This window comes from Cebus imitator, unplaced genomic scaffold (assembly GCF_001604975.1).
Source record: "Cebus imitator isolate Cc_AM_T3 unplaced genomic scaffold, Cebus_imitator-1.0 Scaffold83, whole genome shotgun sequence".
In the NCBI taxonomy this organism is placed as follows: domain Eukaryota; kingdom Metazoa; phylum Chordata; class Mammalia; order Primates; family Cebidae; genus Cebus; species Cebus imitator.
Window position 1 is genome coordinate 4,216,271 of NW_016107398.1, and position 25,636 is coordinate 4,241,906.

The 25,636-nt window shown below is 36.2% G+C and overlaps 1 protein-coding gene across 1 annotated transcript in view; it reads right to left on the reverse strand.

The window, feature by feature from the left end:
* The window catches only part of KCNH5 (potassium voltage-gated channel subfamily H member 5), a 368,902-nt gene that overhangs the window by 313,233 nt on the left and 30,033 nt on the right, over positions 1 to 25,636 (reverse strand). Inside the window, exons 3-4 of the mRNA XM_017533951.2 lie at positions 18,676 to 18,782; positions 14,082 to 14,210 (exon numbers count right to left, since the gene is read on the reverse strand). Coding sequence (XP_017389440.1) covers positions 14,082 to 14,210; positions 18,676 to 18,782 — 236 coding nt within the window. The remainder of the gene's footprint in view (positions 1 to 14,081; positions 14,211 to 18,675; positions 18,783 to 25,636) is intronic.

The following is a 25,636-nucleotide window of genomic DNA, read 5'->3' on the forward strand; positions in this document are numbered from 1 at the left end:
GTCAACTCAGCTGTTGAAACTTGTGTATCCTTTGCCAAGTTCTCATGTTGTGTTTTTCATCTCCATCAATTCACTTATATTCCTCTCTAAGTTGTTTATTCTCATTAGCATTTCATCAAATCTTTTTTCAACATTCTTAGTTTCTTTGCATTGGGTTAGAACATGTTCTTTTAGCTCACAGAAGTTTCTTATTACCCACCTTCTGAAGCCTGATTCTGTCAATTCATCACACTCATTCTCCATCCAGCCTTGTTCCCTTCCTGGTTAGGAGTTGCGATCCCTTGTAGGAGGAAAGGCATTCTGGTTCTGGGTATTTTCATCCTTTTTGATCTGGTTTCTTCCTATCTTTGTGTATTTATCCACCTGTCATCTTTGCAGTTGTTAACTTTCAGATTGGGTCTCTGAGTGGATGTCCAGCTTGCTGATGATGAAGTTACTTCTTTCTGTTTCTTAGTTTTCCTTCTAACAGTCTGGCCCCTCTGCTGTAGGACTGCTGAGGTCCACTCCAGGTCCTGCTTGCCTGGGGATCACCTGCAGCAGCTACTGAACAGTAAGGATTGCTGCCAGTTTCTTCTTCTGCTATCTTTGTCCCTAAAGGATACCCACCAGATGTCAACCTGAGCTCTCGTTTATGAGGTGACTCTTTGGATATACAGGGGTCAAGGAGCTGCTTGAGGAGACAGTCTGTCCTTTATAGGCGCTCAAGTGCTGAGCTGTGAGCTCCGTTATTCATTTAGAGCTGCTGGGCAGGTACGTTTAAGTGTGCTGCAGCAGAACTCATAAACCCCCATTTTTTTCCCCCAGGCGCTCTGTCCCAGGGAGTTAGGGCTTTATTTATGAGTTTCTGTTGTGCTGCTGTCTTTTCTCAGGGCTGCCCTGCCCAGTGAGGAGGCAGTCTAGTCACTGTCTGCCTGCAGAGGCTTTGCTGAGCTGCTGTGGGCTCTGCCCAGCTGCTGTGTGAACTTCCCTGCAGTCCCGTATATACGGGTGTAGTTAGAACTGCCTAAGCAATGGCAGCCCACCTCTGTAATGGCAGACTCTCTCTGTAATAGTGGGCTGCCTCGGCAATGGCGGGCTGCCTCAGCAATGGCAAACTACCTCCATAGTGGTGGACTGCCTCAGTAATGGCAGACGCTCCTCCCCCACAGAGCTGGACCATCCCAGGTTCAGCTGTGCTTGCTGCGAAACTCTCAATCCAGAGCATTTCCGATTGCTGTTGTTTTGTGAGGGTGGGACCAGCCGAGCCTGATCACCTGGCTCCCTGCCTCAGCCTTTTTTTTTTTTTTTTTTTTTGAATGGTCAACTGTCTCCCAGGTATTCCAGTTGCCTGTTGAGAATGTGCCAGGATCTGTGTGATTTCCTGTGCAGCGACCCACTGTGCCAGCTGAAACAGAGGCACTGAGATTTGTGGCACTTTTTTGCCCGGGAATCTCCTAGCCTGGCTCCCTGTTTCAGTCCCTTTTTTAATCAGATGAATGGGTGAGTCTGCCTTCCCAGAGCTCCAATCACCAGCTAAAATGGCACCCAGACCCATGTATTTTGTATGGAGAACTGCTGCGCCAGGGCACCAGCAAAACAGCCATGCTGGCCAAAACAGCCGCACCGGCGAAAACAGCCATGCCAGCCAAACCAGCCGCACTGGTGTCCGTGGGGCTCTTCCACCTGGTATCTCCTGATCTGTGGGCAATAAAAATCCATCTGGAAATGCTGCGTTCACTCATCCTCCACACTTTCACTGGGAGCTACAATCCTGAGCTGCTCCTAATCGGCCATCTTGGATCCCTCTCTCAACAAGTCTTACTTTTTATGGTTCATCTCACACACTCCCATGTTCCTTGTAACATAGCAAAATGTTATTTCTCTGCTATTAACAACTACGGTGGCACCTAAATTTATTTTTGGAATATCTAGAATTGTTGATAATATCTTCTGAAAAAGCAGTGACTTTTGAGGGAAAGAAATGTAAATTTAATGAGAAAGAATTTTCTTCTGGAGCCTCAAATTGCCATTATTAAAATCATTAATCTCAAGGAAATGCAATGAGAGGTGAACAAATAGAACATAACCAGCCATACTCTCTTCCTGTCTCAATTATCCTTTCTCTAGACATCTCAAAATCTCTGATCCATTAAAAAATTTTATTAACACTATCTGATAACCTCTACACAATTACCCTTCATCAGATCATTTATCAGGCAACTCCTTAAAAATGAAAAACTCCTGATGTTCCAAAGGAATTATGGCAATGATAAAATTTCAGATGATGTGGCAAAAAGACAAAGGAAGAAATTCTGGAAATACACCTGCCTAATATCTCTGTCAAACCATACAATGCAGGTGACATCATTCTTATTACTATTCTTCAGGCTGATTCTGATTTCATTTCAGCTTTGTATCGTCCCACCAATTCAGATCCCTATATATTCAATAACTGAATTGAAAAGAAATAAACTGGCATCAATTGACAGAAAGTCTTTATTTCTTCTTCATTAATGTACCCCATCCTAGTAATTAGAACAAAAAAAATCAGGTTTTGGGAACTGTATGCAGCCCTAAGGCTTACCTTGTACAATGTGCTGCAGAAACAAAAAAGGTATCAGATATGCCACCAACTCTCTAAAAACTCAACATTAATGAAAAAACCAACATGTAATCTCTATGACAAACTGAGACTTTTCATTTGAGTACCAGACCAATGTGCCTAACTAGCCACTGGCCTTTTCTTACTACAGTGTTCTACAGGCATCTGACAACACTCAGTATGTCCAAAACTGATACCATCTCCCTTCTTCAACACTAACTCTGCATCATTCAGGCATCCCTGACCTTGTCAAATGGCCCCAAGATATTTCTAATTGCCAAAATCAGAAACTTGAAATTCGCCATTCTCTTTTCACTATTACCTACACACACACACACACACACACACACACACACACACACACACATTTCCCAGCCTTATAGATTATAACATCAATAAATATCTCTCAAATTGAATCTCCTCTCTGCATTCCTCCTATGTCAGACAACATAGCATCTTTCACCTGATTTAGGCAACATTCTAAAACCATATCCTCCTCATTGCTTGCAAAGTTCTTTTTAAAGCACATTCCTTTTACTCTGTTACCTTTTAACAGAAACTGGAGGACTCCAGGATAACACTGTATATCCTTGGTATTCAGATCATTTGTTTTCTGATCCCAATGATTTGCTCTGCATCTGTCTCTTACCACTTTCTCAAACATGCTCTGCATCCCAGCCTTATTAAAATCAATAGCAAATCAAATAAAGAATAAATTCAAAACTAAATCTACTAGGAATTCTTTGTACACCCTACGCTGTTTTAGGTTTCCATATTTTCACGTTACAATCATTCTGTCTGCCTGGAATTTCTTTTCCCTCCCCCATCTGTTTGGCTAACACTTATTGGTAACTGCAGACTCAGTTAAAACATTACCTCAATGCTTCTTTGATCCACCCACAAGTGAGAGGTGCCCTCCTCTGTACATGCACATCATGAGATGCATACCTCACCTGGCACTAACATCACTAATGCAATTGTTGATTAATATAATAACCACTCTTTCTAAAATCTTGTTTAGCCCTCCATTTTTAGCACTTGAAAAAGAGCCTGGCATAAAATACACCATAAATCAATTGTATTTGTAACTTTAAAAAACAGATTTAAAATAAATCTCATTTTGTTTTATTATCATTGGTTTTGGTTCGGTTTTGCTTTGTTTGGTAAAAGTGGTGCGGGTGTCTTCAGATGACAGTAACTACATTAGTCATAGATATATTACAATTTTACCTGGTGACAATTTGTGCACCTTACATCAACAGAATGTTATAATTGCCTTGACTATTTCTAGAAAATTCCAAGACAATCTTTTAATTACTGAAGGCTGATGTTTCTAAAATAGGTAAAATTACACCCCTTGGTATAACTCAGTTGGATTAAAAGAAAAGCCCACTTTCATTCCCTGTGTGTAAAAAGGTTTAACCCAAAAATATTTTGAAAAAAAAAAAAAGACATTTAGGAATAAATTAAATGATACATAAAAGAATACGAATCACCAAATGGCATGTCTTCTCTGATTTCACAGTATCATACATGAAAGTGCATGTGAGGAAGGAGAAATGTGACAATAAAAGCTTATTGTCATCCTCTGGTTTTTCATTTGAAGCATTATAAGCACATACCACAACTGTGTTTCTTAATGAGGAAGCAGCAGTTTCTCATAGAAAAAAAAAGCTTGTTAAAATGTATCTGTATACCTTACCTTACACAGGAAGTCAGTGTGATCAAGGAATATTTCACCTCTTTTCTTTACCTTATTTTTCTGAAGAAAAAAATTATTTTTAAACAGTAAAAATTAAACACATGCATTTTCTCCATGAATAAAAGTAGGACTTTATTGATTTAAAAAATAAAAATAAAATGAAAGAAAAATGTAATATTAACCCATCATTCTAAAAATGTTTTAAATCAGCATATTCTGAGTAACACTTGAACGTAGAAGAACAGGGAATTTGCTGCATCATGTGACTTTTAGGTGCCAGATCTTATATTTTTTATCCTTGTGCATTAGTCCATTCTCATGCTGCTATGAAGAACTGCCTGAGACTGCCAGATCTTATATTTTTTATCCTTGTGCATTAGTCTGTTCTCATGCTGCTATGAAGAACTGCCTGAGACTGGGTAACTTATAAAGGAAAGAGGTTTAATTGACTCACAGTTCTGCATGATTGGGGAGGCCTTGGGAAACATATAATGATGGCAGAAAGGAAAGAAAATACATCCTTCTTCACATGGTGGCAGGAAGGAGAAGTGCTGGGCCAAGGGGTGAAAATCTCCTTATAAAACCATCGGGTCTCATGAGAACTTACTCACTATAATGAGAACAGCATGGGAGGACTGTCCCCATGATCTAACCAGCTCCCATGAGGTCCCTTCCCCAATGTGGGGATTAAAATTTAGATTACAATTCAAGATGAGATTTGGGTGGGGACACAGAGCCAGATCATATTACCTTGGTTGACTAACACATAGTAGGCACTAGATCTGTTTTTGTGGAATGTTTTATTGAATGGTTTTGTTTAGTGAATGAATTAATGATGATTAACAAGAAAATAAGTTAATCAGGAGTACAGCATCTGCATTATATATGTAAATATTTAAAATTTAAAGAAGAAAGTATATTCAGTTCTTAGGTATTAAAATAGCTTATATGAAGGAAGTCTTTTGGTTGAAGAAGGTAGAAAAGGCATGGTAGGGAAGGTTAGGGAAGGAATTCTGGAAGTGTTGTAGATTATAATCTGCTTTCAGAAGGAGAATTGGGAAACTGCTGGCAGAAAAAAGAAAGTAGTGGCAAATGTTGAACTGACTCAGACATACCAGAAGAGAGAAATTTAGGAGAAAAGACTTGGAAAGGATTCTTCCTTCCTAGAGAATTCAAAGCCAAAGGTGTCTGTAAAATTGAGTAATCATTTATGAGTTTTACTATCAAAATGCCCTAGAAAATGGAGAATCAATGCAAAGCCAAGAAATGTTTCAGTCCACATTAAAATCATGGGAGTATTCAAAGATGAGCTTTCTGAGCTACTCAGTAATCTTTTTATTTGTCTCTGATTAGGGCCTTCTTGCAGTTCCAGTTTCAAAGTTAGCATTTTTTTCTCATGACACCTATACTATCCTTCTCTCCTTACTGTCAGCAAAAACCCCTGCCAAAAGTGTTACTGAAAAAAGCAGAAGTCATAAGAAACATGATAGTCTTGATTTTAATTTATATAAAGTTATGAGGTACAAGTGCCATTTCTTTACATGCAACAATTGTATAATAGTCAGGGTTTTTAGGGTGACTGTGAGCTGAATAACATGTATTGTACTCATTAAGAATTTCTCATCATCCACCTTCTCCCATGCCTTCAGCTTCCCAAGTCTCCAATGTCTATCATTCCACTCTCTACATCCATGTGCACACATTTTTAACAACCACTTATGAGTAAGAATATGTAATATTTGTCTTTCTGTGTCTGACTTGATTCACTTAAGATAATGGATTCCAGTTCCATCCACGTTACTGCAAAAGACCTGATTTCATTTTTTTTATGGCTGAATAGCATCCCATTGTGCATATATGCCACATCTTCTTTATCTAGTCATCCACTGAACCACAATTAGATTGATTCTATATCTTTGCAATTGTGAATAGTGCTGCAATAAACATATGAGTGCAGGTATCATATTGGTATAAAGATTTATTTTATTTTGGATACATACCCAGTAGTGGGATTGACAGATCAAATGGTAGTTCTATTTTCAGTTGTTTGGCAAATCTACATATTGTTTCCATTGAGGTTGTACTAACCTACATTCCCACCAACAATATACAAGAGTTCCCTTTTCTCCATATCCTTACCAACATCTGTTATTTTTTGTCTTTTTAATAGATATTCTGATTGTTGTGAGATGATCTCTCATTGATGTTTTAATATACATTTCTCTGATGATTAGTGATGTCAAGCATTTTTTCATATACTGTTGGCCATTTGTATGTATTCTTCTGAAAAATGTCTATTCATGTCCTTTGTCCACTTTTTAATGGAGTTGTATTTTTGTTGTTGTTGAATTGCTTGCCTTATAAATTCTTGATATTAGTCCTCTGTTGAATAGTTTGTAAATATTTTCCTCCATTCTTCAAGTCATCTGTTAACTCTGTTCATTCTTTCTTTTGCTGTACAGAAGCTTTTTAGTTTAATTAAGTTCCATTTGTCTGTTGTTTTTGTTGCCTCAGCTTTTAGGGTCTTTGTCATGAATTCTTTGTCTAGACCAATGTCCAGAAGAGTTTTTCCTAGATTTTCTTCTAGTATTTTTATAGCTTCAAGTCTTATGTTTCAGCCTTTAATCCATCTTGAGTTGATTTTTTGTATATGACAAGAGATAGGGGGTGCTGTTTCATTCTTCTGCATATGCCAATCCAATTATCCCAACAGCATTTATTTTAAAAAGGTCACCTTTCCACAATGTATGTTTTTATTGGCTTTATCAAAAATCAGTTGTCTGTAAAAATGTGGCTTTATTTCTGAATTCTCTATTCTGTTCCATTGATCAATTTTTTATACCAGTACTGTGCTGTTTGGGTTACTATAGCTTCATAATACAACTTGAAGTCAGGCAATGTGATGTCTCCAGCTTTATTCTTTTTACTAAAGATTACTTTGGCTCTTCAGGGTCTTTTTTAGTTCCATATGAATTTTAGAATCATTTTTCTAATTCCGTAAAAAATGACATTGGTATTTTTATAAGAGTGGCATTCAATCTGTATATTGCTTTGGGTGAAATGGTCATAGAAACATGACAGCCTTCAGTTTCTCTTCTCTCGCATCCACCTCCATACCAACCCACTATGGCACTGGGTTCTTGACTACACCCCTAGCATCTCAGAGAATTAAGCATTTTCTCCTTCCTAATCACACATATGTTCCAATAATGCACATTGAAGTAAATTCTAAATTTTTGCTATTACTAACGATGTCTTCCACTAATCCCTTTGTGTTCTTGAACTCATCTGGCATTACCTATTATTAGCTAAATTAGTTTATTTGATCTCTCACCAACTTTTACTGTACAAACTTTGAAAAAGTTGAGCTGCCATACTGTCTAGGTCAGAGGAAAAAAGATGTATCAGCAGTTCTAACTTTTCCCAGTGATACATTTACTGATCTCGCCTTTACAGAGACCTAACTGGTGTGACTGATTATTCAGCAAAGTTTGCTGATGTTACTTAGATGTGGTCGATATAGAGTAATGCGAACAGACAGCTGAATATGAAGAGCCTAATACTTGCTCTGTAAGTTGTTCATGGCATTATGAGAACATTTGTTCTCCTAAAAGCTCAGGATGCCAACTCCTTCTTAATAAAACATTAGTTTAGCTCTATTGGGTTGCAATTAACCTCTTTGTCATGGACTGCCTAATCTTAAAAATAAAAAGAAGTCACAGAAGCAGTTAAATAAATCTATTAGACTGCAACACAAGATTCTAATCTATAAGAAAAAAGCTTAGGTAAACAATTATACTCTTGGCCAAAGAGACTACATAGTATAATTACTCATATTTCATCTGTTGTTTCCTCTCTAAAGAAAACCATTGGCTTCCACAAGGAGAAGCTTGCTATTTTGGCTGTTATTTTTTATTCTACAGGAATTTTTTTTGTCTCAATTATTGGCAAGAATATGCCATAACTATTTGGCATAAGATATTTCACATGTAATTATCTTGGCAGTTTTGGAGTCTGTTTGAAAACACTGTACAGTATAAATGGGCAGAGATTTAGGCCATTTCTTTTAGAACACATACAGATAATTAACAGAATGGATTTCTTGGCTGTAATCTTCCTCTGTGTAGTATTACAAATAATGTGTCACGTACCACTGACTGATTACCTGAACAACAATATCAAGACCTCAATACCAGGAACAAAAGATAACAAGAACACTTTGCCCCCTTAGATTATTATCCATTAGTTCATTTGTTTCAAAGCAGTACAAAACTGTCTGAATGAGCATATTGTCAACCTGTGCTTCATTTTTGTGGGGAAAAAGGAAAGCAGGGGATTTAGGCAGTTAAACCTCAACACTAAGTCTCCACTGAGAAGCACAGGGCAGCATAGGTGCAATAGAGAGAACGTGGGATTTGAAATCAGTCAGATGTTGAGTGTCAGAATCTTCAACAGCAAAATGGAGATAACAATACTAATTTCAAAATTATAGAAATGACCAATAATAAATATAAAGTTCTTGGTATATATTAACTGCTCCATCAACACTGGTTTCCTTCTCTTTCGATGGTTTTTGCAACCATCCATCATGGTATAATCAAAGGTATTGTTGACATCACCCAATACCAGTCAGTTTAAAAACAAAACAGAATAAAAGTTTGGTAATCATAGATTGATTACAAGGAAGAGGTACATTAAAATTCATTGGCTGCCATCACACGTTATGGTTATTGTCCCAGATATGATTCAGAAATAAAATTCAGAATGAGTCAATTTATTCAAGCCTTTAAACTATATGTCCAAGTTTCTTGGCAAAAATATCGATACAAGTAGCAGATTGATATTAATTTTGGTCAATTTTGGAAAATGCTCAAAGAACTTGGACACTTGCTCCAATCAAATGGCCCCTTTTCATGTTAAGAAGGTAAAAGTCCTTGCTCTGGGATTACATTTCGATTTTGCCAGTGTGTAGATTCACTTGTCTGTGCAAAATGCTAAAATGCTATTTCTTGTTTGCTGGCAGAATTTTTAATCAATGAAGTATTTCTTCAAAATTTTGCAAACACTTTTGTAAACATCCTCAACTCCCAGGTCGTTGAAGTCCCTGAGTCTTCTCTTATTCACCTGACCAAATTGCAGCACTGGATAAACACAACTCTTCACTTACTTCTGCATCTACACCTCTTTGACTAAATATGAGTGGATTAAAACACAAAATTATACTCATAGATAACCAGTAAAATTTATGACCACTGCCCTGAAATGGACCTTTGTGCTGCTCAGAAATCCTGTTGTCTTTCTCTTTCCACTCACTATTCCACTCTCTTATAACCAGTTCAGATGCACTCCACTCTTCTCACATCCTTTGCCATCTTTACTCTCAGTTGATAACTGTGATTCCTGTTTTCACTGAGACAATGGGAGCAATCAAAAGAAAGTTTCCACTATATATTTACTCATTTGTCTCCCCGACTAGAATGTGAGAGAAGGGACTTTATTTCCAGGACCTAGACTCATGCCTGTGCCATATTGTGTGCTCAATTTTTGGTTGGAAAAAAAATAGATAAAGGTAAGAAAAGGAGGATAAAATACTCCTATAAGAGTCCTGAAAAGGCTCATGTTAAGTAACTCTGGTGCCCAAAACTGAATCAACAGCAAGTCTACTATATCTGAGTTCAATGATCTACGCCCAATTTATTTTGGTATTACTGTGTTATCATGTCATCTTATCCATTATTTTCCAAAAATTCCATGGTTCCTTTACTTGATTTAATAAGTTCAAAGACAGACGCTTATGCCAATATTTTAAAACATACTTTCCTACGCTGCTAGCTTCAAGATATGGTAGAATGATGACTTAATGGCATAAATATTTTATTTCCATTGAATTTTTATTGTTAAATGTGCAGTTCACATGAATAATATAAAGTAGCTCATACACACCATTCATAGTTACATTCTACAATACTTTTTCAGTAATCTGCTATGTGTTTGGAAGATACAGAGAAGTCTCAAAATAAAAGTCTATTTAAAATAAGCTCATCTACAGATTCTGGCACTAGAAAGAGATCTTTTTCTCTAATGCTTTTCACAATGGAGTCTGATTTTCCCTATAAATTCTAATTTACATGTCTATCAAACCCATAGTTAAAAAATCAAGTGGTTTGAGTTGTCTGGAGCTTATTCAAATATCATTTTTTATACAAATGAATTATTCATTTCAAAGATCCTGTGCCTTACAAAGAATTCTGTGATTCTGATGTGGGGATGCAGATAAATGGAGAGGCATTAATTTCAGAAAGAAAAGTCAACCCTTCACTATCAGCACCCTTTCCCCAACTTCATTGCAAAATGTTGCTGACTTTCATTTTCCATAAATAGACATGTAGTTACTGACACCACCACTTAGGTTCGGCCGGTCAAAACTGCTATGAAAATACTGTACTTTCTTTGGCCAACTTCAGCTGTGCCATGAAATCACTTAAAGCAAATGAGAGAAAACAATAATCACCTAGTGCAAATACAAATGCATATTTTTTTGAGAGGAAAAGACTATGACATTAAAGCTTTTTATTCAGCCTGGTTACCATTCATGTATGAAGGCAAGAAAAATTTGTTTGCATAATATGTTAGGTCACAAATCAGGTGCCAATCATTTACCTTTTGTTTTAAAATATACAACTTTAAGACATAGATCATTGTTAGCTATAGAGCTTTTTATTTTCAATTTTTGTGGTTGCATAGTAGGCGTGTCTATTTATAGGTACATGAGATGTACAGGCATGCAATGCATAACAGCCTCATCATGGAGGATGCGGTATCTATCCCCTCAAGCATTTATCCTTTGTATTATAAACAATTCAGTTAAACTCTTTTAGTTATGTAAAACTCAAAACAATGATCTCAGGGACATAGAGAGTAGAAGGATGGTTACCAGAAGCTGGGAAGGGTAGTTGGGGGTAGGGTAGGGGGATAGTTAATGGGTACAAGAAAAAATAGAATGTTATAGGCTTTTTATAGACATTCCTTATCAAATTGGAGAAGTTCCCCTCTATTCAAAGTTTACCGAGAGTTTGTATCATGAACAAGTGCTGGATTTCCTCGCTTTTTCTGTGCTAACTGGCATAATCATGACTTTTCTTCATTATCTCATGAATTACATGTTTATATGGTAGATTACAGCAACTGGTTTTTGAATGTTAAACCAGCCTTGCATATATATGTGGGATAAACTCCACTTGGTTGTCATGTGTAATTCTTCTTAGACATTGTTGGATTCAATTGTTGCAGAGGATTTTGAATCTATATTCATGAAAAATATTGGTCTGTAGTTTTCCTTTCTTGTAATGTCTTTTTCTGGTTTTGCTATAAGGGTAGTGCAAGCCTTAGAACAAGTTAAGAGAGCTGCCTCTGCTTCTATTACCTGGAAAAGACTTGAAGAAATGGTATTATTTCTTCCCTAAATGTATGGTAGAGCTTACCAGTGAAACCATCTGCACCTGGTCTTCTCTTGGTTTTGGAAATAGATAAAGGGCAATTGAGGTTTATCTATCTCTCCTTGTGTAAGTTTTGGTTATTTGTGTGTTTCAAGGAACTGGTCTGTTTCATCCAATTTATCGACGGTAGCTTTAGAGTTGTTGGCAGTAGCCCCTTACTCTGTTTGAATGTCCATGGGATGAGGAATAGTGGCCCTTCCTTTATTTCTGATATTGGTGGTTTGTGTATTTACCCCTTTTTCTCAGTTAGCCTGGCTACAAGTTTACTAACTTGAATCAACTGTTCAGAGAACCAGCTTTGGGTTTTGATGATTTTTCTCTAATGTTATCCTCTTGCCTATTTCATTGATTTCTGTGGTAAGGTTTATTTCTTGTCTTCAATTTGCTTTGGTTTAAATTGTTTTTTCTTTATCTAGTTTCCTAAGGAAGAATCTGAGGTTACTGATTTTATGTCTTTCTTCTTGTCTAATATATGCATTTAATGTTACGTATTTCCCTCTAAGCACTGCTTTTGCTGCATCTCACAAATTTGATAAATTGTATTTTCATTTTTTCTTTAGTTAAAAATATTTTTCTGACTCATCTTAAGGCTACTTCTTTGATTTGTGAGTTATTTAGAAACATGTTTAATTTCCAAATATTTTGGGGTCTTCCAGATATCTTTCTGTTACTCATTTCTAGTTTAATTTCACTTTGGTCTGAGAATATACTTTCTAAGATTTATATATTTTAAAATGTATTAAGGTAGGTTTTATGACCCAGAATGTGATCTATCTAGTGAATGCTCCACTCCATGTGAGGTTAAGAATATGTATTCTCTGGCTGTTAGATGGAGCACAATGAATTTTAAAACAAGCAAATGAGCATTAAACCTAAATACTATTAGCAGACTGTTCAATTTAAAAATAGTATTTATAGTTATCTTAAATTTCCCAGGCACTGAGTCTATGTGTAAAGGCATTATAAAACAGGCAGTATGGGTCCAAACTGAATACTTTATTCGATCTTCAAAGTACAAATAAATTTTTCTATGTCATACTTTGGTTTGCAGGCTATAAAAATTCTCCTCTTGCAATTTGATGTTAAGCAGAAACTGAGCAGATACAATATTATATATGTGAGTTCCTATACAAGGAATAAACTTAATGTGATTTTTTTCTATAATTATGATTACACTTGAAAATATTAAAGCTTCTATGCCAGCTTTTAAAAAAGAAGGAAAGGCAATGTTTGCCAAATGCAAAGAGGAAGACATTTTATTTTTAGTTTCCTAAGAGATTATTAAAAATAACATTTCATAAAAACTACCTCTAAGGTTACTCGAAATTCTTCATTTACATGATGCCAGTTTCTAATTTAAACATAATTGGAGAGAATAAATTCGGAATAAATTACATAGAAAAGGAGGTAAAAACACACACCACTGACCAGTGGTTTCTATAGAAGTCTCTTTGACTATGATAGCCAATAAGACTACAGTCAGAAGGTTTGCATTTTGCCAGCTACTCTTCTGATGACAAAATTATTCTTTCCATAATCTAGCAACATTTACCCTAGGGACTACACAACAGAATAAATAAAAGCCGAAAAGTAACTTGAAAAAGTCAACTATTACAACTTTAATTAATTCAACAAACTTCAATCAACTAACCAACTGAGCTCTAGTTAGATTTCACCCAAACCATCCCACCAATTGTTACATTTTTGTTCTAAAGCTCACCATGGTATGAGGTGTTGAAATTCCAATTATATTGATTCAAAATTAACAATGCTCAGCCGGGCACCATGACTCATGCCCGTAATCCCAGCACTTTGGGAGGCCAAGGTGGGCAGATAACTTGAGCCCAGGAGTTCGAAACCAGCCTGAGCAACATGGTGAAATCCTGACTCTACAAAAATTAGCTAAATATGGTGGCACACTCCTATAGTCCCAGCTACTCAGGAGGCTGAAGTTGGGGGACCACTTGAGTCTGGGAGAAGGAAATTACAGTGAGCTGAGATGGTACCACTGCACTCCAGCCCAAGCAACAGACTGAGACCTTGACTAAAAAACAGAAAAAAAAACAATGCCGTATAAAATTTCTTACTCACACTATAAGTTAGCCAATCAATATTGCAACTTTGAATAGTCATACTATTTCTATTCCAACAATACGATAGAATAAAACAGATTCCAAGCAATGTAGCAAAAGAAGGGCTGCATAGTAGAATTTTGTTTTCCAGTTCAACCAGCAGAGATAAAATAATAAGATCTTTTAGCAACAGCCTAATTTTTCGGTGTAGTAATTCTTTTGAAAATTACCTTTTGTTGAATCATCCTCTATTGGCTGTTTGAACAACGTAATATCCTTGAAAGTACACAGGAACAAGACCACCTTTTCGTGTTCATTTCTTATTGGTGCAATTTGCATATAAAACCAAACAGGGGTTCCTGTAACAGAGAGGGGGAGGGGAAAGGACATTAAAGTGTGACATGGCCACAGCAGTGGTCTGGTCTCTGCCTGCCTTCTTCCTTTAGCTGCCAACGGCTATGCCAGGAATCAACACCAAAACAATAGTATATTAATTACTATAAACAATCAATAAGCCTTGAATTTTATATCAACTACCAGTTGTTCACATTTAACAAACACAGTATTCAACCCAAAATATCAAAAGCCTAAAGTAAAGCGCAGGCTGTCATTTCAAGATGCCCGAACACAAAGGCAGTCTTGCTGCTTAAGCCATCCCAGCATCATCGGTAGGTTTGTGTCCCTCAACCACTGCTGCTCTCACCACCTTTCTTTTGAGATTCTTACCAACTATGATCACTCCCACCTGCTTCAGCTTCTCTCTTCTTGTCACTTTGACAAGCATTTCTAATTAACTGCAACAGCCATACCTGATCCTCTAATAAGCATTCCTCTTGGAGGAACATCTAAAATGCTGTTTCTATCCCAAGGCTCTCTCATCAGTCAGATAGACTTATATGATAGCTCTACAGTTTTGACTGCATCCCCACACCAGAGAAAAAGGATGTCAGCAAAACTTGATGCCTGAGGTACACAGAGCTCTTCCTGAAACCGTTAAGGCAAGCTGAAGGAAAAAAAGGCATGTCCCCAGCCTTTGAGATCCCCAGGCATCTTTTCAAGCCACTGCTTCCTACCTCCCTCACTCCAAGAGCATGAAGCTGGACTCTATCACCACGTTCTTTAAAGGATGGCTACTGTAGACTCTGTCCTCTAGGACAGAGGGTTTCAAAGCATTCAAGGCTTATAATTTGAACAAGTCAGGAACTGGTACATAAGAAATAAGAAATATGTGAAAATACAAAAAATGCCCTCAAAGGTGTAATTATCTATTAGTGATAAACACTGAGGGAAGGTTCCATTACAATCAAAGAGACACAGCTACATTATAATCACAAGCATATTTCTCATAGTTTCTTCAAGCTACAGTGCAGTAAAGCCCCTCCAAATATTCTATTTTAAGACATAAAGGTTTTTGTAAAGTTTAGAATTTGGGGAGCGAAATGTACAGCTATTAATAGTCTGTAGGTAAGAGCTGATAGCCTTTTAGTGGCTTCCAATGAGAACGGAAAAAGAACCACTTCTATTCCCACGGCCTAAAAAAAATTTAAAAAAAAAAAAAAAAGTCACCTAATGTCACCACAAAGGGGAATTTTTCATTTAGACAAGATGAGATAACTACTAGGCTCAAGTAGTCAGAGAATTAGAGAGAGGAGAATTCTATGGGAATATTCAGTTGTGACAATCAGGTTTTTTGCAACCCCAGGGGGCCTATGGAAGAGCTGGCCATTTCCAAAATGATGGTAGAATGAGATAGGGACCTCAAAAATAATCACATCATCTCCCAGAGAGGCTTGTCCATTTTTTTCTGTTTTCTTATTTTACACAGGATGTCCAGGAACTGTGAGTGATGTGCACAGTTTTACAAATCACCAGACCCAAATGTTAGTGGATACGTGACCTATGGCTGTTTCAACACAGTGAGCTTGAGGCAGAAGGGTCATAAACAAAGAGAAAAGGGCATTAAAAAATAAGTCATTTTCCAAGGTCTGTTAGAAATATGAACAGAAACAGATGATGTTAAATTTCATGCCTTCCTCTGAAAACTGCAACTTTTCAAATTCTGGCATAGAGTCTGAGCTCTCTGTAAAACTTCTTTAAATATGAAGGTAACTGTTCTTCAACTTTCCAAGCCACAGGGTCAGACTTCCCCAAGTAGGCTGAGTATTGCCAAGCATCTGGTGATAGATCCTTCATATTCTGGATTTGGGGTTCAGGGGGCTTGGGAGTCTGGAAGTATTAAGCAGAGGAACCTGCTGCTGCTGAAACTCGGTGCAATGCTCCAGCATTGATGATCTGGAGATGCTTCAGCTGTCAGTTCTACCTTTGAGTACACAGAAAGAACTATTTTAAGTCATCATCCCAGAGCTACCATTTCTTTTCCCACCGTAGAAACAGCCCCCTGCTAATCAGAGCACTGGACCTACAGAGCAGAGGCTGCAAACTGAAATTTCAATGGTGATGTATATTCAATCAGATGCCTCAATTCCCCCATTTGCAAAATGGTGTTTAACCTAATCACTAAAGTATTGGGAGGACTTGGCATGTACGCATTCCCCAAAGCAGTCTTGGGACTAGATAGAAGTATCTATTACCAAATACTTGACAGATACTCATGTCTACAGATGTGAATTTTTCTACCTAACATTTTTTTAACCACAAAAATGTAATTTTTTCAGATCATGTTCAAAAACTTTCAGCTATTTATAAGACTTTTTAAAAGCTGCATTTAAATAGCAGAACTCCATTACAATACATGGGTAACACCTATCCTTTACTAAAGAGGAAAACAAAAACAAAACCCAGTGTAGATAGTACACAGAAAGGAGACACGAGTTTTAATCTACAATGCTATGTGGTGTATATCCTATTGGCTATAAGCAGGCACTTACCTACACAGAGAGTTATCTGGAAAGAACCAGATAGCCCTGAACAATGGTCAGATAATAATTTCAGTCCATTAACATAAGGCCAAATATCTAAACTATCTTGGAAGGACTTCGAGAAATGTAAAATTTAGGTAATTACAAACATGATTTAAAGTAAATAAACAGAAATTCCACTAAGATATTTTGTTGTGGTGGTTGTCACTACAGGGTCTTGCTCTGTAACCCAGGCTGGAATGCAGTGGCATGATCATAGCTCACTGCAGCCTCAAACCCCTGGGTTCAAGCAATCCACCTGCCTCAGCCTCCTGAGTAGTTGGGACTATGGGCATGTGCCACCACACCCAGCTATTTTTTTTTGGGAGGGGGGTAGAAGAAGGGTCTTGCTATGTCACCTAGTCTAAGGCAGTTTTTGAGAAACTCAGGAACTATAGACTTGTCTTTGAGGCTGTAAAGTCAGGCCAGTGTTTGTTTATTCTGCTTAAATATCAGAGAGTGAATGATCTTAGTAATATGGAATATGCTTACATCATTTGCTAAACTTGAGTACATATCTAAATTATTGAGAGGTTAACAAACTATATGAAAATGAAGGGTTTTTGGTATACAGGTCCCCTACATATTATCAATATGTATTTAGACCTGATGAAAAAGACCCAGAAGCACATACAGCCTGCTTTTTCTCTTGCAGAGGACAGAGTTGATCATTCACAAGGGATTGTTTTCTAGGTGACAAGCCAGTGGACATTTAGCTATGACTTCAAACTGAAATATCTCTTTGGCCTTGATGTAAAATGAAAAATAAGACATTCCTTAAGTAAAATCACTAAAAACAAATGTTTCCATTGTCACGTGCACTACTTTGAGGCAATGCCTAACACTGTTATTCCTTTGTTAGAAGAGGAAGGTTAAAAAGAGAAATCGAATTTTAATTCCAAATATTCCACAGAGAAAAAAATGTCTGAAGTAAATGGAGAGATAAATTATGCTCTATAAGATCCAACAGGCACTGAACATGGAACCGACATTTCCTGTTAAAGCTAGAATGTTTTCCAAACTTGGGAAGAATTTAGTAGCCACCACTGTCCATCAAAGATAATAATGGACTTTGCTATCACGTGCTATTAACGATAAATAATTGACCCATTTATGAACTGACTGTTCGTTTCAAAAATAAAAAAAAGAACAATTTGAGGAAACAGCAAAAAAAAATAAAAGTTAAGTAACCATGCAAATAAAGTGAATTAGAAAGGGGACTGAATTGCTGACTACACTTGGTTTTTGTTGGGTTGGCTTTTTCCTTCCAAACTCTGATGGAAAGTCAGTATCATGAGATATTATGTCATTATATAATGCGTACCTTACCACATACAAATCTCATCCAAGAAAAAGTTCACTACAATCAATACAATCTACCAAATGTGAATGACCTGTTCTGAGAACAATGGCTACTTCTACTAGACCTTTTCACAAGAGTCTGAAGCTGGCAAAAGGCCATACTGGTAGAGATTCCCCTTAAGTAGCTACTACATATTCACATTGCCTATGTTTGTGTAGAAAGGTAATTGCACATATCCAATGTTAGCAATTACCGTTTTCTTTAACCACAAGAAGAAATTAATAAATTTATCTGTCTTTTTTAAGTGTTGTCACATAATTATAGGGTCTTTATTATAAGTATCTGTTATAAAATATTTTGCTACCTGATACAAAGTCATATTTAAGATGCATCACATTTTTCTTCCATTCCTCAAAAAGTTGCTTTTCATAGATAGAATTATTTATTAATTTTATTATCTAATTTCACCAGTAACCTCTGCCCCTGCCAAGAAAAGGAGCAATTGAAGTTTTACATGCTCTCTACATTTTAGCTCCACTACGACTTACCAAACATAATATTAATAAAGAATTGGCAAATCTTATTAAGAATTGAGATACCTACTATTTTTCTTGTACAGAAGAACTTCAAAGCAGTTTGACTCGTAGTTGTCAAAAGTCTGCCTGACTTTCTCAATGGTCTTCTTGTCAGTCAATTCCCCATACATAAAACTGGGGGACAAAAAGAAACAATCCATTTCACTTTCATGTTGCCTTTCAAATGCTACAAAAATTACATAGTTGTCTTTGATTAAATAGTCAAATGTGGTTACAAAATATAATGTTGCTCCTATATAATGAACTAAAATAGTCAAATCATGAGAGGCAGTTCTTGCTTTATGCAGTTCCTGTATGCACAGATTTCAGTTACAGTGGTTTAGCTCAATAACACCAGTTCCACAACATAGTTCAAATTGCAGTTACCAAAGTATTTAACTCTGAGTAATTGCACAAAGTGCAAGCTTTGCTGCTTGATCTTCAGTCTACAGATCACTAGAAAATAACAGATGCACGTTCACAACTAGTAACTGATCACATCGCTTCTTTCAAAGCCTGTCAGTATTGGTAACAGCACAGCTGTTATTCAGTTCACGCACAGACAGAAAAGCATGTAATCATATTGCCTCCTTGTCTCTAAGTGATAAACCCACGTGACATTTTACAAAAATGGATAATCAAAAGCAGTAATTATCCAAAAAAATTAAAATCCACCTAAGAAATGAAAAATAATAATGTTGGAAGTGGAATTCAAACTGAACATAAATGAATTTATAAGAGAAATAAGTGACCTTGGAAATGTAGATACTGCTGCCATTTGGGAGACTCTAGATAGGCAGCCAAAAGGACTTAGTGAAGGTGAACTTATCAATATAAATGAGGAAAATGGTTGTGACAAAAAGCATGAAGGTTTCCCAGAGAAAGTGACACCAGTTTAAAAACAAACCAAAAAAAAACCCCTCATTAAAGGAGTTTTAGTACATTGTTCACAATAGTGAAAGTGGAAGAACAAAATATGTAATATTTAGTAAAATTATTAAAATAAGATGAAATTAATTCTAACTTGGAAAGGAGGGTGACAATTTTCCAAGAGATCCAAAAGATGCTCTCTTTATACAGAAAATTATATTCTGAGAAGGCAAGTATTGTTTAAATGACTCATGGTAAGTTTTTTAAAAAAGAAATAAAACACTTCCTCCATTCTCAATGTTTCTAATGTTCAAAATCACAGTGTACTAAATAAATATGAGTTTTACGATTATATTCATCTCCCTGTTGGTTATCAATATAACCAACAGTATATTCATCTATATCCATATAAGTTACTATTATATTCATCTCCCTGTTGATCAGTATAACCAACAGGAAGAGAGTTTTTAAGGTTTTGACAAACATTTTTTAAAGATGTTAAAACAATCATAGTTTTTTTACTGAGTATTAAGATCATATTATGTGGTTTCAGCTTGCATGGACCTTGTTATGTTCCCATACTATCAAAAAAAGTGAAGATTGCATATTATACATACAATGCATTGACATTCTCATCATTTCAGAGGATTTTCTTGAGATAGGTACAAGTGTAGCTAACGGGAAGGAAGTAAAGCTGACATCTTGAAGGAATTGTACATTATTACAGTGGATAGAGGAACATATGAAACACAGATTAAGGAGTGAATGTCTACATTTCACAAAACCTTTCTAATGTTTGACGTTCTCTATTTTTCTAAGAGAACCTTGGCAAAAGTCTGATCATCTACATAACAGAGCTGACTCAAGAAAGATCTGTCTCTAAAACTCCATTCTCAATGCTTTCAAAAGCATCAGTTGTGCATCTGGTTTTAGATGCACAGTTCTACTGATTAGTATGATTGTCCAGACCATTCACCAGGAAAGAAAATGTGTCATTACTATATACCTTAACTAAGATTTTGAAAAGTCAAATGTACATATTTGTTATTGCTTTTCTTTCAGTTTTCAAAGAGTTTATATATTGACCAGAGGCAGATCTAAAGTGTGGTGGAGTCTGAAGCTTATAAAATCTGTAGAGCCCTCCCTAAGAAAAAGAATACAAAATTACAAAACAAGATTAGGAACAGACCCTCAGAAGGCATCCACTCAAATGAGGGCCCCTGAAGGTTCAGATTCATTATCTTCACAGAAAATCTACACCTGAAGATATCAATCAATACAATTTACAACCTAAAAGGCCTAGTTTGTCAGCAAAATCCAGTAATGATGCACAGGATTCAATAGCAGCACCACACTACAACGGGAAATTACAGGGTAACTCAAGCCCACCTCTGTAACCCAGCCTAAGCAACTAGAACTCTAGAAACTAAGAAATGAAAGTAGATAAGGCAGATCAAAGATTGCCCAAGCATTAAGAAATCTGAATCCTTCATTTTTAATATATTTAATTTATAAAGAAAAGATTTAATTGTCATTATAATAATAAGTAAAATATATCAGAATAAAATGACAGGCTCTAATTCCATAATCTTATATCTAGACTAAAACAGGAAGCCTCAAAGCATACCTGCAAGCTGGCATTGAAAAGCTACTGTTCCTGTCAAAGCTGAAATTTCAGCTCACGTAAGTTTTATAAAAATCTCTTGAAGGCATTACAATCAAATTAGAGTTATTCAGCTAAAGAACATAAAGCTACTCTTCTCCAAAAAAAAAAAAAATAGCTTAATATTGTACATAATATTTTTATAGACCAGTGAACTTTTTAATTAGTCAGTTTTTTACTTTTATTTTTAATTAAAGAACCATTAGTAAGACAAAGATTTTAAAAATCAAGATAAGTGCAATTAAACTAAGAAAAAGAAAGAAAAGAGAGAGAGAGAAAGAAGAGAAAGAAAGAAAAATAAAAAGAAAGAAAGGAAGAAAGGGAAGGGAAGAAGGAGGAGGAGGAAAGGAGGAGGAGGAGGAAGGAGGAAGGAGGAAGGGAGGGAGGACATTTTACCACTGCTACTAAATGGCAGGTTTCGATGGTTCCATAAACTGAGACATAATATTCACAATTGGTTAACAGAAAAACAAAATAAGAAAGTATTTATAATATAACAAGCAGCTAGGATAAATGCAACCCAGATTGACGTAACACATTGGGTAAATGTTGTCTCCAGCTCAGAACTGGCCACAAGCACAGAATCATAAAAGTTAGTAAGAGGTGGACTGAGATCTGTAATCAAAGGATCAAAAAAGAGAAAGCCCAAGAGAGGGGAAGTTAAGGAGGAAACATTAGAAACAAATAAGACTGGGGCTGGGCGTGGTGGCTCATACCTGTAATCCTAGTACTTTGGGAGGCCAAGGCAGGCAAGCCACCTGAGGTCAGGAGTTCGAGACCAGCCTGGCCAACATGGTGAAACCTCATCTCTACTAAAAATACAAAATCAGCCAGGCATGGTGGCACATGCCTGTAATCCCAGCTACTTGGGAGGCTGAGGCAAGAGAATCATTTGAACCCTGGGAGGCGAAGGTCGCATTGAGCTGAGATCACACCATTGCACTCCAGCCTGGGCAAAAAGAGCAAAACTCTGTCTCAAACAAAAAAAAAGAAAAGAATATAGTTTTCAAAATCTGAAAGAAGTAATTTTGGAATAAAACAAAGACATTCCTTTATACAAAGGATCATAACCAAAAGGTTTGACAACCCATTGATTTATATGGTCTTCAAAGGACTTCAATGGAGTAATAAATGGTAGGTTTATAAGATGTAATTAAGAAAAAACAGGACTGTATATCTCTAACCTTTGGAGTCTGACATCACCAAGGGACCTCTGCCCTTCAACACTTTTCATCAGTTTCACCTTGAGAAGCACAGCCCTTAGCCAAATGGAGCCAGGCTGACTGGTTTTCATCATGTGTCACGTGCTCTTGGTAGCTGCTGAGATAATCCTGTGTTCATAAAACTGCTGTGAAATCCACCCAGTAAAGTGTTTCTTAATGTCTATGACTCATTGCCTAACTTGATGGAGTTGGATAAAGGATTATAAACGGCCTTCAAAAACATGTATTTGAGAGCATCTATCTCTATCTCCCCCTCAATCCTCCCTACTTAAACTACCTGATTGCTTTTCTCACCCCTCTATTCAAAACAAAACAAAACAAAAAACCAGCAGAATAGGCTCTTACAAGTTTCAGGTTAATTAGAAGTAAAATGCTAAAGTGGTTCCTACCTAACCTATGACAGATTATCCCTGTATATCCCAAATGTCAGAGCTGCTATAGGTCATGAGATAAGATCATATGCTTTTAAATGTCATCCTCCCAAAATCTATAATCTCTTTTAAACATGCAATACTTGTCATTTCCTTCAATAAACAACAAAATAGTCCAAATGCGTGAAAAACACAATAATCAGACAGTAAAATGGACAAGGTTTGAAATTCCTGGGATACTGAAAGTGTCATAGTGTCATAATTTTAGCTAAAACAAAAATGAGGCAATACCCAGCACACATCAGATATTTTTAAATAGGAATTTCAGTACCATTATGACATAGCAAGGATGAAAGAAAGCCAGAGCCCTCACTAACAGCTGCTGAGAGTGGAAAGAGAAGTCTTCTATGGGCAACAATCTTACAGCAGTTAATTTACAAATTCTGCATATATTCTATTCTCCAGCAATCCCATTTCCGGAGATACAGACAGAAAACTTCTCAAAAATGACCACAAGAAGATGTGTAGGAAGATGCTTATTTCCAAGTTGTTCGAGGTAGCAAAGTGTCAAAGTTAGATTCCAGGACTAATAGAATGTATAAATAGAATGAAGGCTGTGAAGACACTGGAACACTAGACAACAATCAGACGTGATGAACAGATCATCATACGGTAACACAAAGAAGTCTAAAACCATAATGTAGAATGAAAAGAGTAAAAAAACACACATATTACAGTGTGGTGGGAATTACATAGATCTTAAAAACCAACATTAGCAAAGCAATATCATGCCAAGAATACACATATTTAATAAACAAACAGAACACAGATTAGAAAGATGTACAATAAACACACTCAAGAGTGAATAACCATAAAAGGAAGAAGGGGAATGAGATGAAAGGGAAAAGAAGTAAAAGGGAAAAAAAATTAAATAAAATAAAGAGAGGCCTTGCTTAGAGAGAGCAAAATGATAATATTGTGACAAATTGAAGAGTATGTTTAATTTGAGTCTTTGTGTCTGGTCCAATGCAGGAGGGGTTGAGAAGGACAAAGAAGGAAAAGATAAGAAAACAGAAGAAAGAAATATTAGCCACTTGATATTATAAAAACACAAATTCATGTGTTTTTAATTTTACCATAAAACAATTCACTTTTAAACATTTAAAACTATGGCATGTAATCATTTACTCAGTTGCCGATTTAATCCTATAGACTTTAATTCATCTAATACAAATTGTACACAAAAATGAATCTTTTTTCTGAGATACATAGTGTTAAAGGTTGTATTTTCCCATATAAAATGAAGCTCGCTGCTTTGTAACTTCTTATTCTCTTATGTCTGTCTAAAAACTTATAAGCCAATATTTTTTAATTATTTACAAGGATTTTCTCAATGTCAAATACTTATCTCCACATTCACTTACAAGTCAGTATTCCGCATACTATAATAACTAAATGTGCATATAATTTTCTTCTTTTCTCTCTCTGTTATTTTGTGTCTCATATTTAAAGGCTTTTCTAGATTTAGTCAGGAAATGGGAAAAAAAGGCCATATGTAAAAGAATTTGAGTCATGATGCAAACACTTTTATAAACTGCTTGGGGAGTGGTTTGGGGTTTGTTGCTTTGTTTTATTTTAGGGTTTTTTTTTTTACTTGATAATATGTTGTTAGTTTTTTCCAGTGTCATTGTCCTTCCGGCATATACAATATATGATGTAGATGAATAGGACTTTGCCAACATATTTTTTAACAAAACCTGCTACTGGACATTTTGATTATTTCCAGTTCTTCAGTCTTCTAAATAATGCTATAGCAAACATAAAATGGATATAGTTTAATTTTAAAAGAGAATGAGGAAGTTTAAAAGGAGAGCATTTTAAAATAAATCACGCTTCCAAGAAAAACTGACAGAAGTCAGATGTTTGCTTATATATCAGATGCTAGTCTTCCTTGTTCTGTGAGGGCATTAAAGGGGTTGCGATTTTTAGATTAACAAAACATATTTGGCATTTTGTGCAAGTAAGTAATAATTGTTTACATTAAGAACATGATCATTTGAAAACATTGTCTCTGATAAGCAAAGACAATTTGGGGAAAGACTCAAACACTTTTCTCTACAGTTAAAAAGCAGGGTATAATCCAAAACTCTCCCACCTCAAATGTCATAACACAGGATGAAACACAAGAAATAACAGTATGCTATATAGAAGCATGTGAGACCTAGGTTAGGGTTTACTGCAAAACAAGCCAATCTAATTCAATAAATACCGACAGAAGACACTGTCTTGTGTGCTGCTGTGCATACAAAAGTGAGCAAGATGGAGTCCCTACTTTTAAGTCACTTACAATCTGTACTTGCATTAGGAGGAGAAAAGCAGCTCTCTCAGAGAAGAAAAGAACTAATATAATCACCAGCACTGATTTTCTTAGTGAATCCTTTGTAGGAAAATTGTACTTGCCAAAGAAAATAGGCTGGGGATAGGGCAGATACATGGGACACAAGAAGGGATGAGAGCAGGACTTAAAAATAGATCCAGATATGAAGAGCAGTACTTCTCAAAAATGGCAACAAAAGCAATAAAGAAATAAGAATAAAAACCCAAGGGATAAGGCGAGTTAGTTTAAGGCCAAATGATGATGTCAACAGAAATACGCACAAGAAACTATGAGGAGTCAGAGAAGGGAAAAACTCATCTTGTTTAGGGAATCATGAATACCTTGAGGTAGAAGATGAGATCTGAGACAAACCTGGCATGAAGATGGGATGTCAGCAGTCCAAGAATAAGAAATGGGTATATGAGTATACCTGTGGTCCCTGGAACTCTCTATGGACCTGTTCCACAGGATAAGGTCTACCATAA